The 21,188-nt window shown below is 42.0% G+C and overlaps 1 protein-coding gene across 3 annotated transcripts in view; it reads right to left on the bottom strand.

Moving 5' to 3' along the window:
• The window catches only part of RABGAP1 (RAB GTPase activating protein 1), a 62,115-nt gene extending 40,981 nt beyond the window's left edge, over positions 1–21,134 (bottom strand). Inside the window, exons 1-12 of one of the 3 annotated variants that reach the window (XM_053996076.1) lie at positions 21,057–21,134; positions 14,509–14,707; positions 9,779–10,010; positions 9,159–9,363; positions 8,397–8,571; positions 7,966–8,123; positions 7,001–7,111; positions 6,288–6,354; positions 5,225–5,327; positions 3,858–4,027; positions 1,136–1,310; positions 426–519 (exon numbers count right to left, since the gene is read on the bottom strand). In XM_053996076.1, coding sequence (XP_053852051.1) covers positions 426–519; positions 1,136–1,310; positions 3,858–4,027; positions 5,225–5,327; positions 6,288–6,354; positions 7,001–7,111; positions 7,966–8,123; positions 8,397–8,571; positions 9,159–9,363; positions 9,779–10,010; positions 14,509–14,658 — 1,640 coding nt within the window. In that variant the 5' untranslated portion in view covers positions 14,659–14,707; positions 21,057–21,134. Of the gene's footprint in view, positions 1–425; positions 520–1,135; positions 1,311–3,857; positions 4,028–5,224; positions 5,328–6,287; positions 6,355–7,000; positions 7,112–7,965; positions 8,124–8,396; positions 8,572–9,158; positions 9,364–9,778; positions 10,011–14,508; positions 14,711–20,508; positions 20,675–21,056 lie in introns of those variants that run through there. The other 2 variants (XM_053996075.1, XM_053996074.1) reach the window with 2 other exon arrangements.
• Positions 21,135–21,188: the final 54 nt, after the last annotated feature.

Consider the following 21,188-nt stretch of genomic DNA (forward strand, 5'->3'; position numbering starts at 1 on the left):
CTGCAGGAAAAATTGGCTGTGAACCCAGTCAGAATTACAAAGAGGAATGGAAGTGATCTGTGCAGAACAGACAAAGCAAGAGCTGCATTTTCTTTAGACTACTTAGTTTAGGTTTTCCTTTAACAAAATCCCAAGGAACCTGAAGATAAAGTAGAATTTTAAGACAGAACCAACTAAAGACACAGCATAAGTGAATTTTTATACATTAAGCATGCACTCAAAAATTAAAATATTTATAACACCCTCTAAAGAAATCAGAAAACATCAAGCCAGAGAATAAGGCGTGTTGTGGGGATGGACAGAGAACTAAACCCAAACTAATCTTATATCAAATGGCCTCTGGAAATAGAAACTCCAAGCAGAAGGGGCAAACAGAATGAGAATATTCACAAGTGTAATTTTCAGAATGTGATTTTGACACTTACCACTTGGACAGCAGATCTCCCCACGTTTCAAGAATTTTTTCTGCACACTCTTTGGAAACATCTCCAGAACCACTTAAGAGTGGTTCATCATTGTCTGCCAAGAGAACAGAAGGGACACTTCAGCCAAGGCCACGTGGAAGACCAGCAGGAAAAGCAGAAACCCAAGTTATCTCCATTTCATCTCACAGCTGTAAGTCCAGATGTTTCTATACTCAAAAGTGGCCATGGTTTGCTTTAAAATAGTTTTTTAAAAGTAGAAGTTGCTCTTGAAAATGCATTAAGTTCCAAGCTGGGCAAGTCCTGGTGCAGTTTCATCTCTCCCAGATGTCTGACTCTCCACTAAAACACTGCCTGCTGACACTTCCAAATAACATCAGCTTCTCCTTTCTGCTCTCAAACCTGTTCACAGCTGCTCAGGGAGGGGCAGAAGCTACATGATAATCCCCAGTTTTTAGAAGCTCTTTTTCACATTGTCCCAAATACACCACACAAGAGGCCTGGGCTGAGAAAAGTAGGGACACTGACGTGCCAGACGAGGGAGAGGCTGACCAGGAATGCCAGGACACTGGGTATGGAATCTTGCAGTATTCCAGCAAGAAAGAACCCCTCAACCAGGCAGATTCTGACTGGAAAGGAGCCTACATCTTTTATAACCACATTATTCACCAACTGCCCTTTCTGAAGGCCCACAAAACACAGGAGCTTCTTACCTTCCTCTTCATCATCCTCAGGAGGAGATGGGATCATGGAGCCCTGCGACCCCGACTGGGGCAGGCGGAGAGAGGGGCTGGCTGTGGTTTTCCTCCTCTCCCTCTCTGACTCACTTTCCAGGCACACAACCTCATACAGAGTGTCCGAGTTGTTCTTCCTGTCCTTTTGCTTTATCTAGGAAACAAGGTTCATCTCACTGAGGAAGCTACACGAATGTCAGATCACTTCTTAAGGCTCTGCCTTCTCTTTCCAGAACAGGAGAGCTGAGGAACAACTTCATCCCATTCTACAGTGAGGAATGTTCATACCTGGAACACACTTAATGCAGGGTGCAGGCTGTCAGTGCTCCCTGAAATGTGCTGGGAGCGTGCTGCACCCAAAGGCACAAAGTGTCTGCCACAGGCAGAAGTGTCACTTGGATCTGCCATCCACAGGGAGCTCAGCTTTCCAACCATAAATGAACTGGACACAAATGCATAGATTTTTAAAGCTATAAATGCATCTGTGGTCTAAGAGATGAAGGTCCCTCAATATGCAGCAACTTTGCCTTTATTTAAACAGTAGTGGAAAATTGAAAGCAAAAACTTTAAAATTATGTCAAATTCTTCTTCAAAGAGAATTTATAAAATGAGCTAAAATAGAAAAGGTTTCTGGGGATACTGATGGTGGCAAAAGTAGTCTTAAAAATTTGTTCATATTTATTTGAACAAGATGAGATGAGTTTTAAGGTCCCTTCCAAACCAAACCAGTCTGGAATTCCATGATTTTCCCATGGCAACGGTCTTTAGCAAAGCTTCCAACTCTGTGTATACATTGCTGCAGGAACACAAATTGCTGAGTCCCAAAGTCTACTCTGTGACCCTGTTTCTCCATAATTTTCAATGCTTTGGTACTTTCCTTTCAAGAAGGATTTTCTTTGTGAAGCAGTTCTAAAATTTTAACACATTTTAAGGACTTAGAATGTCTTTTTCCTAAATGAATAAAAATAGAGAGCAGAAAAGAGGGAAATAAGATTTATAATTATACTCCACACCAAGCTCCCAGTGCTCGATTTTATTCTTTGGAGCATTAAAAATGAAGAGAAATACATCAAAACTAAAAATGACTAAATCACTAAATGTAATCGGAGCAAATAAAATCCCTCTGCTTTCACCATTTCCGAATAAAGAAACCCTGCCAAAGTAAGATAAGCCAATTCTACACAGCTGTACTTTTAATAGGCTAATCATGACTCCAGAGAAACAGGTTTCCCTTCCAGGCTTATCAGGCAGTACATTCTATATTTGTTGCTTCCACTACGAGTTTTGATAATCTTCCATTAGTAAACACTGGAAGTTGGATAATCTGACAGTGTCTGTGGAAAAAGAGAATTGGCCAAGATAAGTCACAATGTCTGTGAATTTGGTAAGACAAAAGATCCAGAATTAGCTCAGTAAGATAAGCTTCCTTTAAGCTGCCAAACAGAAAAGGCACCTTTTGGTGCTGTAGAATATTTATAGCCCAACAGCCTCTACATGCTCCACCTCAAAAATATTCTAAATAAAAAGGCTGAACTCATCCATGAAGATTTTTTCCACCTTAAATTTTGAAGGAAAGGGGTTTTTCTTTACATAGAAAAAGAATCCTTGGTGAACTTCATCTTTGCTACTACCCAGATGCCATTCTTTGTTAGCACTTAAAGGCAAGTGTAAAAAAAATGAAGAAAAGCCTCTTGCTTAACTCAAAACCTCTTGAAATAAGAACACTTAGCAAGAAATTAGGACTCCAACACTGCTTTCTTTTTGGGCTGCACCCAGAATTGCTAAGCCTTGAGAGAGCAGGTACATCCACATTGTTATTTGCTTTCATACATTTCCAGTTCTTTAAACAGGACTTTCATTTCAGACCAAGAGTTTCTAGAGCAGAAGAACAGCAGTTATTTCAAGTACATGATCTCTTTAGTGACTTGGACTTTCAACTTATCAGCCTTATTTTGAGACTAGGTTATTGTCTTGTACTGTTATTAGGAATATCCTGGACAGAAATAATGCTTCCATTTTTAGGAGATGGGTAAAAAAGTAAGTTGGAAAAAACAGTAAAAATTTTTAACAAGTTCCAGGGATTTTTTTGTGGTTGTTTGAATTTTTTTTTCCCCTGGGGCAAATTTGGGGTATGTGTGAAATCTCAGTTTCCAACCATGCAGAAGGGGAAAATAGACTTTGACAAAAAATAATTTCCTTTGGAATTTCACGTGGATGTTTGCTCATCTAAAAAAGCTTCAAAAGAAATGTTCAATTTACATGATAAAATGAGTTTAGTGATCTATCAGATACCATGTCACCAGGACTACGGTAAGGACTTCTTTTTTTTCTCTTAACCCTTAATTTTACACAATTATCCCTCTATACTCTTATGGCAGCAAGTCTCAGCTTGCAGATAAATTCTCCCTTCCTTTTCTTACTGTGGTTTGGCTGGAAAATCCATAAGCCTCTCTGTAACTTTGCAGACTCATCAAAGCTATCAAAAAAGCTATTTCAGGCTCTCTATGGGAACTGCAGATAGCCAGCAACAATCAGCACAATGAAGGACAGCTTTTCTAAAAGTGAAGTGCATTTATTTTACCTCTCTGAATCAGGAGGAAAATGTTGCATTATGAACATTATATTAGTAAAGGTTTCAGCAATCATAGGGAGAAACAGCCTATTAATTGTCAATTTTATTTCTGTATTTTCAACACGTTACCTGTTTCAATTTTAAGAAAAAATTTTCAGTTGAGCTTCGTTTGCTGAAGGGCCAGAACAGCCTCTCATTGGGTGAGCAAACTCTGACTTTAGTCTCCAGGATGAATCGAACGGGCTCCTGCACCTCAGTTATGACCAAGTCCACAGCAGTGGTCATGAACAACACTTTATCTAGAGAGAGAAAATGAAGCCACAATATGAAGAGAAGTATTTCAAATAAAACATTCCCTAACCCCTTTCCCAGTAACATGGAAGAACAAAGGAAACTTTCCTTTTCAGAATCGATTTCCCCCCTAATTTCACATCTCAAAACTCTACAAGTTTCAAAATAGGGAAATTGGATCACTATGCACTATCCACCAGAGAGTAAGGAAACCACAGCCTTCAAGCCAAGAAAATGATCTTGTTAAAGAGAATAAAAATTCTGCTTTTCCATATCTCACTGAAATGTATCCAAAACCTTCATTAAACATTAGAGAGGATCTGTGCACTTAACAGCACAGTGCAGATCTCTTGCCATCCAGCCTAACTACACTTCAATTCTTTTTGGTTTTAGGAGTTACTTAAGTATTTAATACCATGATATTAAAGACATTTAAGACCATCTCAGCTGTGACATTCCAAAAACTGACTACACATCCTCCTGCTCCAACAGAAGGCAAGAGAGCTCAGTGACCTACGAGATCTCTCTGGCAGGGAATGATAAATTGTGTCCTTCAGGCAGGATGGCATCCACTCCAGCACCAAATTGTGCCAACAGCTGACTTTCATGACTTTGCCCAGTCAATTCCCATTGACTTCCCAACCTCTGGCACGCAACAGTGACAAGAGATTGAAAAGATGATAATTCAGCTGACATCTTAAAAGAAATAATGGCAGTCTCTTTCAGGACTTGAGAGAGCAATGCAGTATCAGCTATTTTTGGATGACAGTTGGAATGGTTTGCTTTCATTTTCACAGGTATAGGAATCCTTCTGTTTAATTAAAAACTTGGGTTTGGAAAAGTCTGAACTGACCACAAGACACTGAGCAAAGCAAGTGCCTGCAAAAGTCATTTAGTGCAATTCTCAATGGGATTCTTGAAAAGCTCCAGTTGTGCACAGAGCACCTGCATCCTGCCCTACACCTGCAGAGCCTCCTACTAGGACACAGTTCCTACAGCATATTACTGAACACAGTTTGCTTTTATTTGTCTTTTTTTTTTTTTTTTTTAATTTCATGTGGTATTTAGCACCCTACTTTCTGAGACTATATCCCATCCTGCGAAAGCCTTTTGTGGAATTCTTCTGAAGAGAAAATAGAACTGATCCAATGCCCACTATGGAAGTAGCTTTCCTGCCTAGGGATAACACCTGGCAACATCCATACCTTTTGGTGTTTCTTCATTTACAAACTGGAAGTGTGGAGACTTTTGATTCCAGCTCCCAGTGATCACGTATGATTTCCCATCAGAACTTTTACCCATGGACTCCTGGAAACAAGGTAAGTTTATGGTTTTGGGTTTGTTTTGTTTTTTTTTAATTAAAGAAGTTTCTACATTATGTAGTGCCAGCCCTGTGAGAGAGCTACTGCACTGGTAAGGAAAGGGCAAGTCCATGTGACAGAGTCTGCAGCTGAGATAAATTCTGAAGGGAATAACAGAGCTCCCCTGCAATCCTTGGTGCTCATGCTGATAACATAGAAAGGCCAATTAATACTAATGATTCTATTAGTACATAGCATGACCAGTAGTTTTGGAGGTGGCCATTTAACAGCAACTTTCAGCTCACAGATGTGTAGACAAGAACATGTGTTATTCAGTCATTAAAAACCAAACCAATATTTTATCTAATGTTCAGCTTGTCTGTCTTCCTAACAACCTTATTTTCTGGGCAATCCAAAGCTTGGTAGAAAACAAAATTATTCATGTAGTATTAAACCTTTTTGAGCAGCCACTATGTACAGCATAAATACTAGCACATTTGTTGTCACTTCACACTTGTGAAGTCAAATGATCTCTATCATTATTTTACAGAGAAAAGTGAGTCATAAGAGCAAAGCACCCACTAGTTCTCAGTGTTATATTCGAAGCCCCTCAGGCCTCAATTCTCACACTAGTAACTATGCTGGAAAACTTTCTGTGTTCAAAGCACAGCACTTTAATATTCAGCATGTCTAAAAATAAGGTTCTATGTTTCTTATTTCAGGCCCCTGAATGAGAACAATGATGACTGACTGTAAAACTGGGCAAGTCCCTTGACCAAGCACCAGGTCATGTTCTCACTGAGCAGCAGAGGCAGGGACTCAACTCAGCTGCCCAGTCTCACCCTCAACAGTGGAACCTACAGCATCAATTCCCATCAACAGCTGCAGAAGTGTTCTCTGTCCATCCTGACATCATGCACAATCATAACCAAAACTCTCACTGAATTTTGTTAAGAAAGATCCTTACCAAATCCAAAAGGTGCATGTCACCACTCCGAACGTCTTTCCCACGGCTAAGGAGAAGGCCAAAACATCTGCAATGCCAGGCAAAAAAATGTAACTGCAAAAATTAGACATGCTCATAAACAAACCATTAGCATTTCTTATCTAAGTACTTGCTGTCATACATCACAAACAGCCCAGAATCCACTGACAAACATCAACAAACCCTGACATTTGAAATCAGCATCAAGCTTGTCCAGCAAAACAATGTCAAGTCAACATCAAAAATGTCGAGCAAGATTTCAGAAGCATATTTACAATATGGTTCTACCCTGTTTACAGCAGCCTGGGAATTGTTCTATTACCTTCATTTTAAAGTCACTGCTAACAAGGGTTCCTTATACCACAACAACACCTGGCCTGTAGTCTTCTGCCCTTCCTTTGGTGGCTTTTTTTTTTGTTTTTTAGATATATTTTCATAGAATTTACCCTTCAGTAGAGACAAGGATCAGATGAAACACAAGGACCTCTTCTATGATTTCATTTTGGCCTTTTCACAAGGACTTTTGGCCGAGACAGGTAAGTTCCACTTCATCCTCTGGTTTACCACACTCAAGAAAAGTGTGGCACTAAATCACACAAATGGAGCATCCACAGAATAATTACTAACCTGCTCCCTCAGAGGCAAAATACTAACATTAAACGGATAAAGAATCTTTTAAAAGCTGATGACATTACCTTTCAATAGCAAGTTCTTTATTCGTTGTCTGTTGCACATAAATCACAATCTTCTTATCAATCCCTTGGCGGAGTTTGAAGCATTGCCTGTCCTTGTCTTTGGGAACTGCACTGTTATTCATCAGGGAAGAAAAAAAAAATTCTCAATTTATCTGCATTCCTTGCATATACCAAACCCAGCATCAGACACTGCTGCAGCTCCTTGCACCAAAGCACTCAAAAATCTTTCTTCCTTGCATGCTGTGATCAGTAACATGAAAGAAATGGCAACAGATTTAGGTGAAAACCAAGGACACAGTTTACAAAATAAAAACTGGGGACTTATACTGTGGAGGTCAGTATTGTGAGGCTTCCAGCTAATTTCAACAGTTTCTAAATATTGATTCCCCATGTAACATACAGTACTACCTACAAGAAACTGTATATTGCTTGCTCTCACAAGGGATGTGGCTGCTGGGGTACATGACACCAACGAGCCAAGGAGTGACCAACCCTCACACTATTTCCCCTTTTTATCCATTGGAGAAGCCCTTCTAAATGCTGCAAAAAGAGGGGGAAAACATAAAACTACACTTGAGTGCCAATCACACACTGAAACCTCAGCACCAATATTCCCAGCAGAACAGTGACAATGATGCATTTTCAGCGTCAGCAGCAATTTTGCTGCTGAACAAACAGCAAAATTGTGGTTGTGCTTTTAAGCACAACTTAAAAGGCATTGAAGACAATAAAAAAAAATAGAAAAAGCACATTGCAGGTAGCACCAGTGTTCAATTCAACAACCAAGATTACCCAGTCCAGAGGTTTATCACTGTATTATTTCCCAAAAATATTTATGTCTGGGATTCATTTAAACTAGAATAGGAAACTCTCAAAAAAGGAATTTAACGACCAGCTCAGCCTCACACTCTCTATTCACTCACTTTCCAACAGAACCATAGGCTGCACGAGAGAAGAATCTCTACCTGAAATAACCTTTCCCATCATCTTCTTTGATTTCCAGAGACACGGAGAAGGTGAAGATGTCACTGTCGGGGGTCTGGGGGGTGGCAGTGGCTGAGAGCGGGGTCTGTTTGGCAGAGCGCCGGAAGGCAGTGGCAAAGCTGTACAGGATTCGGCTCACCTGCAGCCAGAGTGCACAAGTGTCAGCTGAAACCTACCTGGATTTTACCTAATTCACAACAAATTGTACAAAAAGAATTCCATTTTAGCATCTAATTAACTGGTTTTCTGCGCTTCTTAGGATAAACTGTTAACCATGCATTCTTACCCCATAACTAAGGTTTGTTGATGGATGAATTACATTACTTCTGAAGTGCCTGAAAAGCTTCACTTAAATTTCAGTAATAACATTTATATGTACATAATTATCATTTGACAAAAAGCTTGCACTTACAGCCTCTTGGATTTCACATCGGAAGACATGAATCCTGAAGAGTTCTGCATTGTAGTGGCTTTCAGTGAAAGCAAAGCAATCACTTTCAGGGGTCCCATCGTGCCCTCGTACACAGAAAAGGATTTTATAGATTGGATAATTTGCTATTTCTGTGTTTGTCTGAGGATCTAAAAGTCTGTTAAAATAGAGAGAGGGGAAAAAAAAGCAAGCTTGCATCTTTAGAAGAATTATTTCAGCCAGACATAACTTGTAAGCTTTAACAATTTCATATTTCCTAGAGAAAGTACACCACAAAAACTAGATCCTGTCATTTACTGCAAAGCATGACCACAATAATGATGTTTAAATTGAACAGCACAAAAGAATACAAAGCCACAAATGTTTCCACCAATAATTTCCCCACGGTTTTCAGGGATTAGTCTTCCAAAAGTTACACTAGTATTTGGCAGTGGACAGCCCCACCTCTGTTAGGCCTCGTGTATCAGACATTTTCCAAACTACTTTCCAGGCTATTTCCAAAGTGTCCATCAATAACCAATCCCACTATGGCTTTGGGGATAGCTTGGATCATCACAGTACTTTCTGGCAGAGTGTTTGGTAAACAAATTCAAAGGATCCCTTTTCACAGATGTCTATTAAACCCACTTCTCCCACTAAAGAAAATCCAAGTTGCTCAAGTCTCCTGGCAGGTAAACCACCAGCTTGTTTGCTTTCCAAAGGAGCTAAGACGAAGGCACAGCCGCAGAGCAGCGAGCCCCGTACCTGACGGTCCCTTCAGAGACGTTGGGCACGGACAGGGTGACGTCCAGGGAGATCTGGCACTGGCCGCGCAGGATGGACATCATGCGCAGGGCCTCCACCTCGCTGCGCGGGGCGTTCACCGAGGCGCAGCCCAGGTAGGTCAGCTTGCTGAACACCACGCTGTCCTCGTCCGTCACGGGCGTGAACGGGCTCAAATCCTCACAGTCTAGGGCAGCACACGAGGGGGAACGTCAGAAACAAGGCAAGGCACCCGCACGGGAAGTGTCAGGCACTGACTGCCCACTGAACAGAACACTAAAGAGCCTGAGAACAGCTAAGTCAGGCCACGTCAAAACACTATAGGAAAGCCCTGTACTTATATTTTATACAGCCAGGCAAGTAAGCTTAATATTTGTGCACAAATCTCAGGGCTGGTACAGCAGTGTTTTCAGAATACAGGACAGTTCAGCAGATATTAACTCTTGCATCACATACATAACCTGGAATTTACTGCACTAAGTGATTATAATGTGAGACATGGGGAAAGGCTAGTGGCCACACCTGTACCTAAATTCTCTTCACCTTCCCCACAAAAAATCATAAGATACTACCAGGCATTCCCCTCTTTTTTTTTTTCTAACCTCCTTGGGATGGTTTCACTGGCAAGCTCATTTCTGGTTTCTGGAGTCCTGCCACCGACACTGGGTTAATGGTAGAGGATGCTGATGCTTCAAGGACCACAGGTTCTTCCCCATCTCCATCAGTTCTGACTTCTCCAGGGTCCCGGTCACTGGACTGATCCTCCATGGGTGGATCCATCAGCACGTCTTCGAGCTCCCGCTGCAGCTGCTGTTCACTTCCATTCCCCACAATCTGAGAGCCACAGAGTTGGGACACAAAAAAGAATAAAAGACTGTTCAAACAACAAAAAACACCCCTCAGGCACAGGGTCATTCATATTGCTTTTTATTTACCAGTCAAAGCAGCAGTCAACAAATTTAACCCAGTTACAACCATAAACACAAACTGCAGGGTGCAAATGCTCACCAGCATGGATTATATCCTCCCTGCTCTAATAAATCTACAAACTCAAAGTGGGAATTTTCTAACACTAGAAAAAGCGAGGAGATTACTTTCAAACAAGTCTTTAATCACCAACTACAAAGACCACCTTTGACAGAGAAACTTACAGATGCCCACAGTATTGGCTGTAACAATTCTCAGATTAGTACCAGACAGGGACAAATATAATTAAATATGTTACATGGTTTATGGGCAAGACAGCAAGGTTTGACAGGAGGAGAAGCATCTGGAACAAGATTATGCCATCATGCTGAGGAGAAGTAACAGCATTGCTTTGTTTCCTAGCGCTCAGCTGCAGTCTGACTTTGAGCTCATTGAAGTCAACATGAAAGCATGAAGCCACCTCAACAGTGTGAAATAAGGTCCTGAAGTGGAAAGGGAATGAAGGCATTCATTTCAGGAAGCTCTTAGATACTGCTTCTAAGGAAACTCTTTGTCCATTCCTCTGCAATTAATAGGGAAGTGACCAAGTTTACAGAGTATTTACCAGATGCCATCAGCAAAAGATACTTGCTTCTAACACTTCTGCAGCTGCTGGTTATTCCTGCTGACACCAAAACTCAACCCTAGGAGCACTTCCATATTCTTACCTCGCTGTAAACTCACTGATTTAACAGGCTACACACCAGCTACTAAAATCCAAATTATTCAACTAGCCCAAAAAGTAATAATCTGGTTACTGTTTTGCTACAGAATCTAAACAGTAACAACAAGAGGCATTTATGCTCTTGAACTTGACATAAACAGAATGTCACTTTTTGTACAGATTAAAATACACTCCTGTGCTGTGATCACCTGCCAGGAGCAGGACAGGGAAACTGCCTTACTCAGCTGTACTCCCCCAGAGTGAGGCATCTGTAACCTGAAAGTAGTTACAGAAATCCACAGATTTCCATTTTCCTCCCAACAATTTTAGTATTATTTGTAGGATTCATTGTGGAAAAATCTTGCACAAGCATGGGGTCATCAAAGGCAGAAGGTTTTCAAGCATCAGGTTTGTTGTTCAGGTCTTTACAGGCAATCCTCAGAAAGATGAAGATGATGATGATGATGATGATGATGGAGGATGCACCATGTTCCTTTACTGTATGGAGTTTACATGTTTTGCAACAAAACAGAATTAATTAATTATAGTGCCCTGTCAGCCCCTTCAAAGGCTATGTATTAAAAAACCTAGAGTAACTTCTAGTTTACAGAAACTACTGCAGCCCCAAAACCAGAGCCAGCCTGGCAGAACCAAGGGCAGAAGGGAACAATAACAGATGCACCTGATCAATGCTTGAGGCTGAGCAAAGAAACCATTACCCTAATCATGGCTTTCTCCATTTCTCACAAAACTCAAAACTGATTTTACTTAACCTTTAACTAGGAGGTAGCAAACTTCCTTTAGCACACCAGGGGGTTTATCAGAACTGTGATTTACTCCCTTCTCCTGACGCATGTGCTGCTGGCCTCTGCTGGGAGAGGTCTTGCTGTGCCCGGAGTTCAGAACTCCTGCTCCACACTGTGCTCCAGCAGCAAAGCTTTCCTAAATCCAGCCCAGTCCCACTGCCAGTGGGCACGAGCAGACACAGGAACAACACTGCAAAGCAGAGACAGCAGGCAAACTGTATTTCTGGAAAACATTCACTGACAAGCCCTTTTTAAACTGAACCAAGTATTTCAGCACTGACAAAAAGCAAAAACATGTTTATGAATTACAACCAACTGAAGAAAAATATGGTTCCTAATTATATTATAATATTCCTCTCTCTGGACTTGAGGAAGAAAAGAAGTGCCAAACAGAAACTTACATTAACTCAGTCCATTGCACTATTACTTAAAAATGTAGCATTATCAGCAAATTTGAAACGAGAGCCTTAGGCCCCATGTACAAATTTCAGAGCCTGTCACATTCAGCAAACACAAACCTGAACTTCCAGCACCATCCTCAGACTGTGCTCATCAGCAAATGAAACATCCTCAAACTGCTTTTCTACAGAAACAGAGCACCAGGAAGAGATACCTGCTCAAACAAAAACCTGAACTCAGTTTTTGCTTTTCTTAGAGGGCACATGAAAGAAAATGGGGTTTGACACCTACAAATTAACTTAGTTATAAGTACCAAAACAACTGCTTCTGCCTGAAAATAAAAATCTCATCTGTTCCTATGAAATACATAACCTCAGGTCTCATGTTGTACTATTAACATTCATTTTTCATGCACTACTGAAATACTTTCAGATACCACAGTGACAACACTCTTAACACACCTCTGACCATCTCCACTACTCCACCTCACTGGCAACTGAATGGCTATTTTCAAATTGAGGAAAAAAAATACCAAGAATAAAGCCATAGGCTATGGCAGAATGTCTCTTTTCTTGCAGAACAATACCAAAATACCCAAATTTTTGTCCCTAAGAACAGCTAAAAAGTCTTCCCATTTCCTCTGCTGAAAGTTTTCTCCTCCTTAAGCAGAAGGAAGGAGGTTAACAGGAAGGTCCCTCTATGAGAGAATTTAGACTGCACATTGAGTGCTTGTTTAAGGTAGAAAACTGCCATTAATCACTCAGATTGCAGCCAATAACCAACAGCACATGCTCTCCACACTGGAATACTGAAAAGCTGAAGGTGAATCACTTTGTTCAAGGCTCGTGCTCAGTCCTGGCTCCAAATTCATAAAGAAGCTTAAGACCTGGAAAGCTCTGTGGCATTCAGTGCCAAACCAGAGACCAGCATAACTTTATTTTACAACTGATGATCAGGAGGCAGCAGGGCTCATGTTCTTCCTTCCTCATCAAGAGAAACAGCACACCTGTAGCCAGCATTTCATAAACCACTTTGGGGGCAAACAGTGATACAAATAGCTCCCATGTGGAGCAAGAAGTGTTGCAGACGCTCACATTTCATGCTTCCAAATTTTCGTTGGGGATAACAGGATGGAACAGAGAAGCTGGTTGACATGAGCATGTCTGTCTCCTGGGCCCTCAAACGATGCTTCAGGAGCTGATTGCAGACACTGCCACAGAAGCATTCTCAAGGTAAGTACCTCTATGAGACTACTCTGAATTCCTAAGTAGTGATGCTGATACTGATCTTGAAGCTGCTGGTATTTGCAGCATGAAGAAAGACAAGCATGAGGATACAACCTTTCAGGTGATTTCACAGATCACCAGGCTCCATGCTTAAGAAATGTTCACATTTTTTAGACTATTCTATGATGTGAAGTGACATCTTCTACAACCATAAAACATACGTGAACTTTTTTGCCAGATTAAGCAAAAGATCAGTCTTGAGACTCTTGACTGACAGAATTTATTTGAAGTCTTGTGTAAAAGAAAAGAGCCACTATAACAGCATGTCTTGCCCAGGACTCAAAGGAACACAAGAAAAACAAACAAAGCAGTTGGGAGGTAAAAGCAAGAAGAGCAAAAGCATCAAGAAATGTTCAATAAAGTCTCTGCTACAACTACTGCAAAGGAAAAGAGGAGCACCCAGTCCAACAGGCAGAACACAGGATTTCTTATCATCTTTAAAGACATAGATGCAGCTGTAGACAGACATCAGTTTCTTCCAATGGTGGAGTATTTCTTTCCATCTCCCACAAAGAACACACTAGCTCTACTCACTCTAGGGAAGATCCAGTTTTCAACACATTAAAGTGATGGAATTTGGAGTGATTACCTTACTTGTGCAACTTTTCTTAAAAACTGCTGAAATACAAATTGGGATGAATGTTGCTCTAAGTAGCAAAAAAAAAAAAAAAAAAAAAAGCAGAGGGCAACAAGGGTCTCTTTTCAGAACAGCGCTTTTACAAGTGAGAAGATGTCAGTGCCCTTCCAGCTCTCACAAGCCTTTCACACAGAGCTCCTGTTCTCAGATTCATGCCAAGTTGTTAGTTATAACTACTCTTCCTCATTTCTTAAAGAGAAGATTTCACATTGGGGAAAACTTCAGCTTATCTCTGAATTAACAGATACGGTCAAATCCATGTATGCTAATATTGCTTTCCACCTGAAAGCTGTGATAAAATCACAGTTCCATGTTCTTGACAGTCTGTTTCATCTTAAGCACTTCAGGAAGGATTCTGCAAAGTGGGAAAAAACCTACAGCTAGTGATGGAGAGAGCTCTTACCCAAAACCTAATTACCACCTCTGACATCAGCAGTGAAGAAATTACTGACAAAACTGGTTCTTGAATAAGTTCTCCCTTTTGTCAAGTAAAACAAAGAAGTCCCTCTTTAAGCTCTCTATGGTTAGTTTGAATTAGAAGAACAGGGAACAAACTCAGGTTATTGGTTCTTACCTTCAGTCCTGTTTTTTCATCATCACTACCATTATTTGTAGATGGTGTTTCATCCCCTTGCCTGGAAACCAAGACAAAATCTTCACTGTTAAGAGTGGATACCGAGTCTGAAGAGACACTGATTTTTCCAACAGAAGCCTTGTCATCCATGACTTAAAAAGGAAGTTCGATTCATGAATGAGATTAAATATGTTATAAACTCCTGAAAAACAAAAATCATAAAAATACTTATATAAAACTTCATGCTAAAATGCTCAAATGTTTCTCTTCAGAAACCTGCTGACTAATTATAAAAACTAACTCATCCGACAGCACAACCAAGCTCCAACTCCTCTCTCAGTGCACACTCAAAGTCCTGCCTTCATCTTGCTAAGCAGCACATGCTATTACAGCACTGGTTTCCGCAGCTCACAAAAGGGAAGTTAATAAAACTCTTTGCAGTATTTCATGGTTATGCCAGTCACCACTTTCTACACATCACACAAAACAGGGCCCTGGAACATACACTCTACTTGCTGACAATTAAGGCCAGCACAATAAAGTCCATTTACTTCCTTCAATTAATACCTGCCTTCACCTATGTTCATGCAAAAATTAGTTTTATCTATCAGAGCTCACTGTATGCTGTAGTCACATTCTGTTCACCCAAACAAGAGTTTGACGTAACTCTTGATATTTTTTTCTGAAACCTTGGGACATAGAGCATTTCATGAATCTATGCTGAATCTTCTGTACTATAAGGAGCAATAAAAGCAAAGACTTCCAAGAAGCAGGAAGAACAGCGTAGGCTGGCTCAGTACTGAGAAGCAGAGCCAACAGAGGATTTTAAAAAGCTGGAACTGGCACTGAGAGGCATTTGAAGAAAGGAACAAAAGGTGAAGTTCAGCTGCACACCTTGAACTCTACAGCACAGATTCCCAGAATTCATGGCTCAAAACAGACTGCTGTGATAAAAATGGGTGATTAAATTTCCCAGAAACCCAAATATACCCTTATCTCAATGGCTTGGGTCTTTACAAACTCCCAAGCATAACCAAACTCAAATGCTTTTTCAGCCTCCAGTTTTGCCTTCCAGCCTGGAAGCACCATTCCAACCTGGCTTCCAACAGTACAGCCAAACAACAGAGACCTGGCACAGCTCACAGCATTCCTGCCTGAACCACAAACAAAACACCAGAAATAGCAAAGCCTGCTTTTATTCCTATCAATGCTCTCCCCACAACTGCCAATACAACATGAAGGCTGCCAGGAGGACAACTTCTAACCAGTTACCAATCTAATTACTTCATGATCCTGGAACATGTTTCAGAGAACAAGTGAAGCAGAGTGTAAGAGGAAGAATGGATGTGGTTTGTTCATGAATGACAACACATCTGTGATTATTTGATTTATTTTCAAAATCATGTGTGGTACTTAGATATCCTTTTCAAAACCATTTTAAGATCCCCTTTCAGTGTGAATTTCTGGCTGGGAAATGTAGGCATTTTGGGAAGTTCTGCACACTCTATGTGTCTATCTGGTATTATTCACATGTATCTTAAAGGTAGGGCAGAGTTCTTAAAGATGCTTTTGTTTTAAGAATTCATATTAAGACATTTCTACAGAAGTTCTGTATTGCGCCATCTATATAAGACACAGATCTCTGAAAATACCTAAATCAAAGATCTTGAAACACAGACTAAAAATAAGCATCAAACACTAAATACCCCTTTGGCTTTACTGTTTTCATTCAAACAGAGCAAACTCATCTTCCACACTGACAGCAGGAGTAGAGGAGCAGGCTTTGATCACAAGCAGCTGTAAAGATCATCCAGGCAAGGATCACTTTAGCACTTTATTTTGGTATAGTCTGTCTGTCTTCAAGTGCTAATTTCTCCTATTTCCCAAGAGTTTCAATCCAACACCTTTCCCCAACATTACCTTCAATTCAATAACAAGCTTGCCGTGCTTTTCCACGCTCCGTGTCTGGCGTAGCGTGGTGTAAACAAACCCCACGCGGATCCTGGGGCACAGCTGGCCCAGCCTAACCCCACAGCAGTGTCACAACACAGAATTGCAACACCAGGACGTCCCAATCAGCCCAACTTTGCCAGTCGAACAGTGAGCAGAACTCTCATGAAATTACACAAGACAGGAGAGCACAGGAAAGGGCACAGTGGAGCAGGCAACTGAGAGAAGCTTTTGATGTAGCAGCAAGCAAAGCTCAGATACCCAACTGTGCTGGAATCAGCCACAGGGGTTCACTGGATTAATGCTCAAACGCTGGAGGTGTTAAAGTAGTCTTCAAATATTAAAATATTGCCTGAAGTTAATCAAAATTTCTATATCCTCACACTTTGCTTTGCATGGATTTAATTTCCTCCATTCCTGGCTATCACTTTGTTCCATATAGGTTACCACATGGATTGTTTTACCTGAATCAGAAAGCTCACAGTGGCAGAATCACCACCAGAAAGCCTCCAAGCTCATTAAAATAAGGGCCAGCCTAGAAGGGCACACATCAAAGACCAGCAGAGCAATTTCGAGTGGCTTAGGAATCAAACCCCAAGAACAAACAGCAGCAGTGACAGTGCTCTTCAGCAATACCTGCAATTGAACTCAGACCCAAAGCTTTCTGCTCTCACAGCTTAGGACCAAAAACCTCAGCCAAGCACAGAGCTCAAGTTTTGATGTCCCTCAGAAAGCCAGTGTCTCATCCCTATCATGGAAAGAGGCTTTGGTTTGTTTAAGCATAAATAAAATAGGAGCTTTTGAATTCAGCACAGTTGAGCTCCTGACACAAAACTACGCCACAATAAGGCAGTGTTTGCCTGAAGCTTTCTTTACACCTCCACGGGAGACAGAGTGTCTGGGTAAAACACGTACAGAGAGGCAAACTTCTACCAACCTCTTTCCTTGCTCATCTGTGTAATTAAATGGGTGTTCTGGCCTCTCCTCACACAACAAACTGTTGGAGAAAGTTGGAAGATGAGAAAGTCAACACAGCTGGCTCTTGGGTCACTGCTTTCAATTTTACTTAAAATTCTGGTTCTCTGTGAAATTCCTCTTCATTGCTGTTACACCTTACTCTCTACTCAAGATAATGTGCAGAGGAACAGCAGAGACCCCATTGACCATGACTAAAATCTTAACCAACTGGAAAACAGACCTACCAAAAGTTCAGATTAGTTACACACACTTATAAAACATTTATCTTTTACTTTCCCTCCCTTTCCCAAATATTTGACACCTGACCTGCAACTTGTGATCAAAGCTTTCCTTCAAAGTTCTGCCAGAATGAATTTAAAAGAGCTTAAAGCAAACAGTATATAGAAAAAAAAAAAAAAGAAAACCAGAAAACCTTCAATTTTACATTACTGGAAGAGGCTGAGGCTTAAATGCCATCTTGAGACATGTGCAACAAGTGAAGCATGGCACTCCTAACTATGGCTGGTCTCACTCAGTTTCCAAGGAACACCCATTTTCTGGTGCTTAGAACATCCATGACCACACAAAAAGACAGAGAGTGAATGGAAAAATCAATATTTTGGGCATGAACTTCTTCAACCTGGGAGTCAACAGCGGATGTAGCATCCTTAGCACGGAATTTACAGGTAAATACAACACAAAAATAAGTTCTGGGTTTCCAGGGCAGAAAAGAGAATAAGCATGAGAACAGGTATGCAAACCAGAGAGGAAAAGGTTTTTTCCCCCATTCATATCTTTCTCAGCTTTTGTACCTCAGCTACAGTTCCTAAAGTGATTCCACAAAGTTCCAATATATCTGATGCAGAATGCACCAGATAAAGAACAGCAATATTCAGTAAATCACTGAAGAACAGTAATTCATTTGTCTTAATAAGCAAACTCAGAAAGCTTGGCATGCAAAACAAACTTATATCTTCTATCCTCCAAAATATGAAACCACTAAGTACAGCGTTAAAAACCATGGAAAATGAGAAGGTGACATGCAGAAAAGACACTGAGGTGGCTGAAATACCTAAATATAATGTATTTTCTGTTTCTATTCCTCTGGCTCTATGCACAGCTTAACAACAAATCCAGTATGGTTCAATTTAAAGATACAAAGTTCTGCTTTCTGAGTGTTCATCATTAGCATCTTAGTGTGGGTGAACAGTGGAATTTGTGGCAGAGTTCAGAGGCTTTACAGTGCACTTTGCAGAGCTGTGTAATGACAAAGAACCCAACATTCTGTAAGACTGAGCTCCTACAGCCTTGGACAGCTGTGGGTTTTTCTACCTGTACAGTTCACCTAGTGCACACTTGTTGTTTTAAAATACATTCCAAGTCCTGAAAAAAAGCCTGGAAAACGCTCCAGGTCAATGCCTGTGTTTTATCACAGCTCTGGGAAAAAAACAAAAACCAAAAAAACAAATAGCATACAAGCAATCAGTAGCAATCTTTTTTCTTCTCACGTATCACATGATTAGTCTGCTTAATCATGTCTGATCTTTACCCACCTTCCCTGTGCAACACATACTCTCAAATGCAACAAGAAGTCCTTGGCATTCAAAATGAAGCAGGAAAGCCAGAGGAATACTGCATGTGAAAATACACACTTAGGATGACTAAAGAGTAATCAATAAAAAATAACAACTACAAGTCTAACTTTTCCTTTCATTTTGCAACACACTGACAGCCACAGATGTTCCCACTAATTTCAAGAGCCAGAAAGAAAAAAGATATTGTTATTTGGAGATAATGGTGTCTCTAATTCCACCCTTCTCCTTACAGAGAGGGGAGAAGAGTGAATCATGACACACTGTATGCAAAACCAGGCATCAGAGAAAAGACAAGAGTTAAGCTAATGCAATCTTTGTTAACAATCTTTAACAGGTTGATAGCTATTGCCAACATAACTTTGCTTTCAATCCGAATTTGAACTATCTGCCAGAGAACAAAACCCTAATTTTAGGCTCTTGTAATCAGTAAATTCTCCATCCCAGAAACAAGCAGCCCGTCCTGGGAAACTGCAGTTCATAAAAGAAATGCTGACACTGCCTCAGCCAGCCCAGCACAGGAATGCTGCTGGAATGAATTAACTGTGAACAGTTGGTTCATCCACGCGCCGCAGCTGACGCTGCCCCAGCACCAGCCCCATCTCGGAGCTGTGCAGCCAGGACACAGCATGGGCTGGAGGCTGGGAGGAAGCCAGTGCAGCCAGCAGCTAAACAAACCCTGGGGATGATGCTCTACCTATTGCTGGAGCTGCTCTCTCATTAGGATTCAAACACTAACAGGGAGCTACGCTCACCAGACAACCAGAGCGCTTTAAAAACATGCTGTGGAAGAACCAAGAAAAAAGGAGTTACATTTGGTGTGTGCTACTAAACACTGTACTTAGGGCTGGAAATTGGAAGGAAACCCCTATGCCAATCTTCATCGCTTAATTTGTTTACTGTGTACACAAAAATAAGTTTGCTCAGGTCCTTGACCTTTAAAATAGAGGCCTTTAAAGAGAATACAGTATTTCTGTAAGTCAAACAGCAGTGGGCAGTTCCTGTAATAACACGTTTTCCAGGTAGCCAAAAGTCTCAGAAATCCTATCGAGTTAGGCTTTAACAGAAACTGTAAGTAAAACAAAATCTGGAACACAGATCAAGCCATACCTGTATCCCCTACCTGTTCTCCAGCTTGTACTCAAGAAATAAACACAATCTTTTTCCTCTGCAAACCTCTCACATGAGTTTGTCCTTCTCTCCAAACCTCTCCTGAATACTTTTTCTACTTTTCCTCCACTCCCCCAAAATGATCAGGCAAATCTACACAGAGATAAATCACCAGCTTTACTTCCAGCAGTTCGATTTTCACTTAATTTTTGCTGATAAGCGTTTTTAAACCAACTTTGCACAATCCGTTTATACTTAAGTTTTCACTCCTAACTGACACAACCAATCCTTAAAAATTATCTACTAGGGACATTTTAACTGAAAGAAACGCTTCCTTGACAACAAGAAGAATAAAACCCGCAAAAAAACATCGAAGTTACGGTACACGAACCAAATAAAGATGCCTGCGCGCAAGGAAACGCCACATTTTAGGATCCACCTGGAAGCGACAGGCAACAACCCCGCGACACGGAGAGGGAAAGCGGGTGGCCGGCCGGTCCCTCCGCGTCAGTGCCGCGCCGCCCGGGATGGGACGCGGGGGGAAAGCCGGCGGCGCCGGGACGGGCTCGGCGGGGTCCCGGGGACACTGGCGCGGTTCGAGGCGGGTCGTCCCTGTCCCCTACACCCGCACCTGGGGAGGACGGGCCCGGCCCGGCGCCCCTCGCCCGCCCCACGACTCGGCCCGGCCCTGCGGGACCTGGGGCGGCCTCACGGCCCCGCTGCCGCCGAGGCCGCGGCCCTTGCGGGCAGAGGGGACGGGGAGGCACCGCGCCGGGTGGGAGACACGGCCCCGGGGACGAGGGAGGGACCCGGCGGTAGCGGATCGCAGGACGGCCCCCAGCTCCCGCACACCGGCAGGGAGCGGCGGCGGGGCAGCGCCGCCGGAGCGCAGCGGGGACGGGGCGGACGCGCCCCCGCGGCAGCGCCAACCGCACCTACCCCGGCCGCCGCCGCCGCCGCCGCTCCCGGTGCCGGGCCTGGGCCGCCGCCGCCCCACGTGACCGGCGGAGGGGCGGCCCCGCCGGTCCTTCCGGGCGCGGCTCTTCCGGCGGGCGGACAATGCGGTTCCGA

This window comes from Vidua macroura, chromosome 21 (assembly GCF_024509145.1).
Source record: "Vidua macroura isolate BioBank_ID:100142 chromosome 21, ASM2450914v1, whole genome shotgun sequence".
NCBI lineage: Eukaryota > Metazoa > Chordata > Aves > Passeriformes > Viduidae > Vidua > Vidua macroura.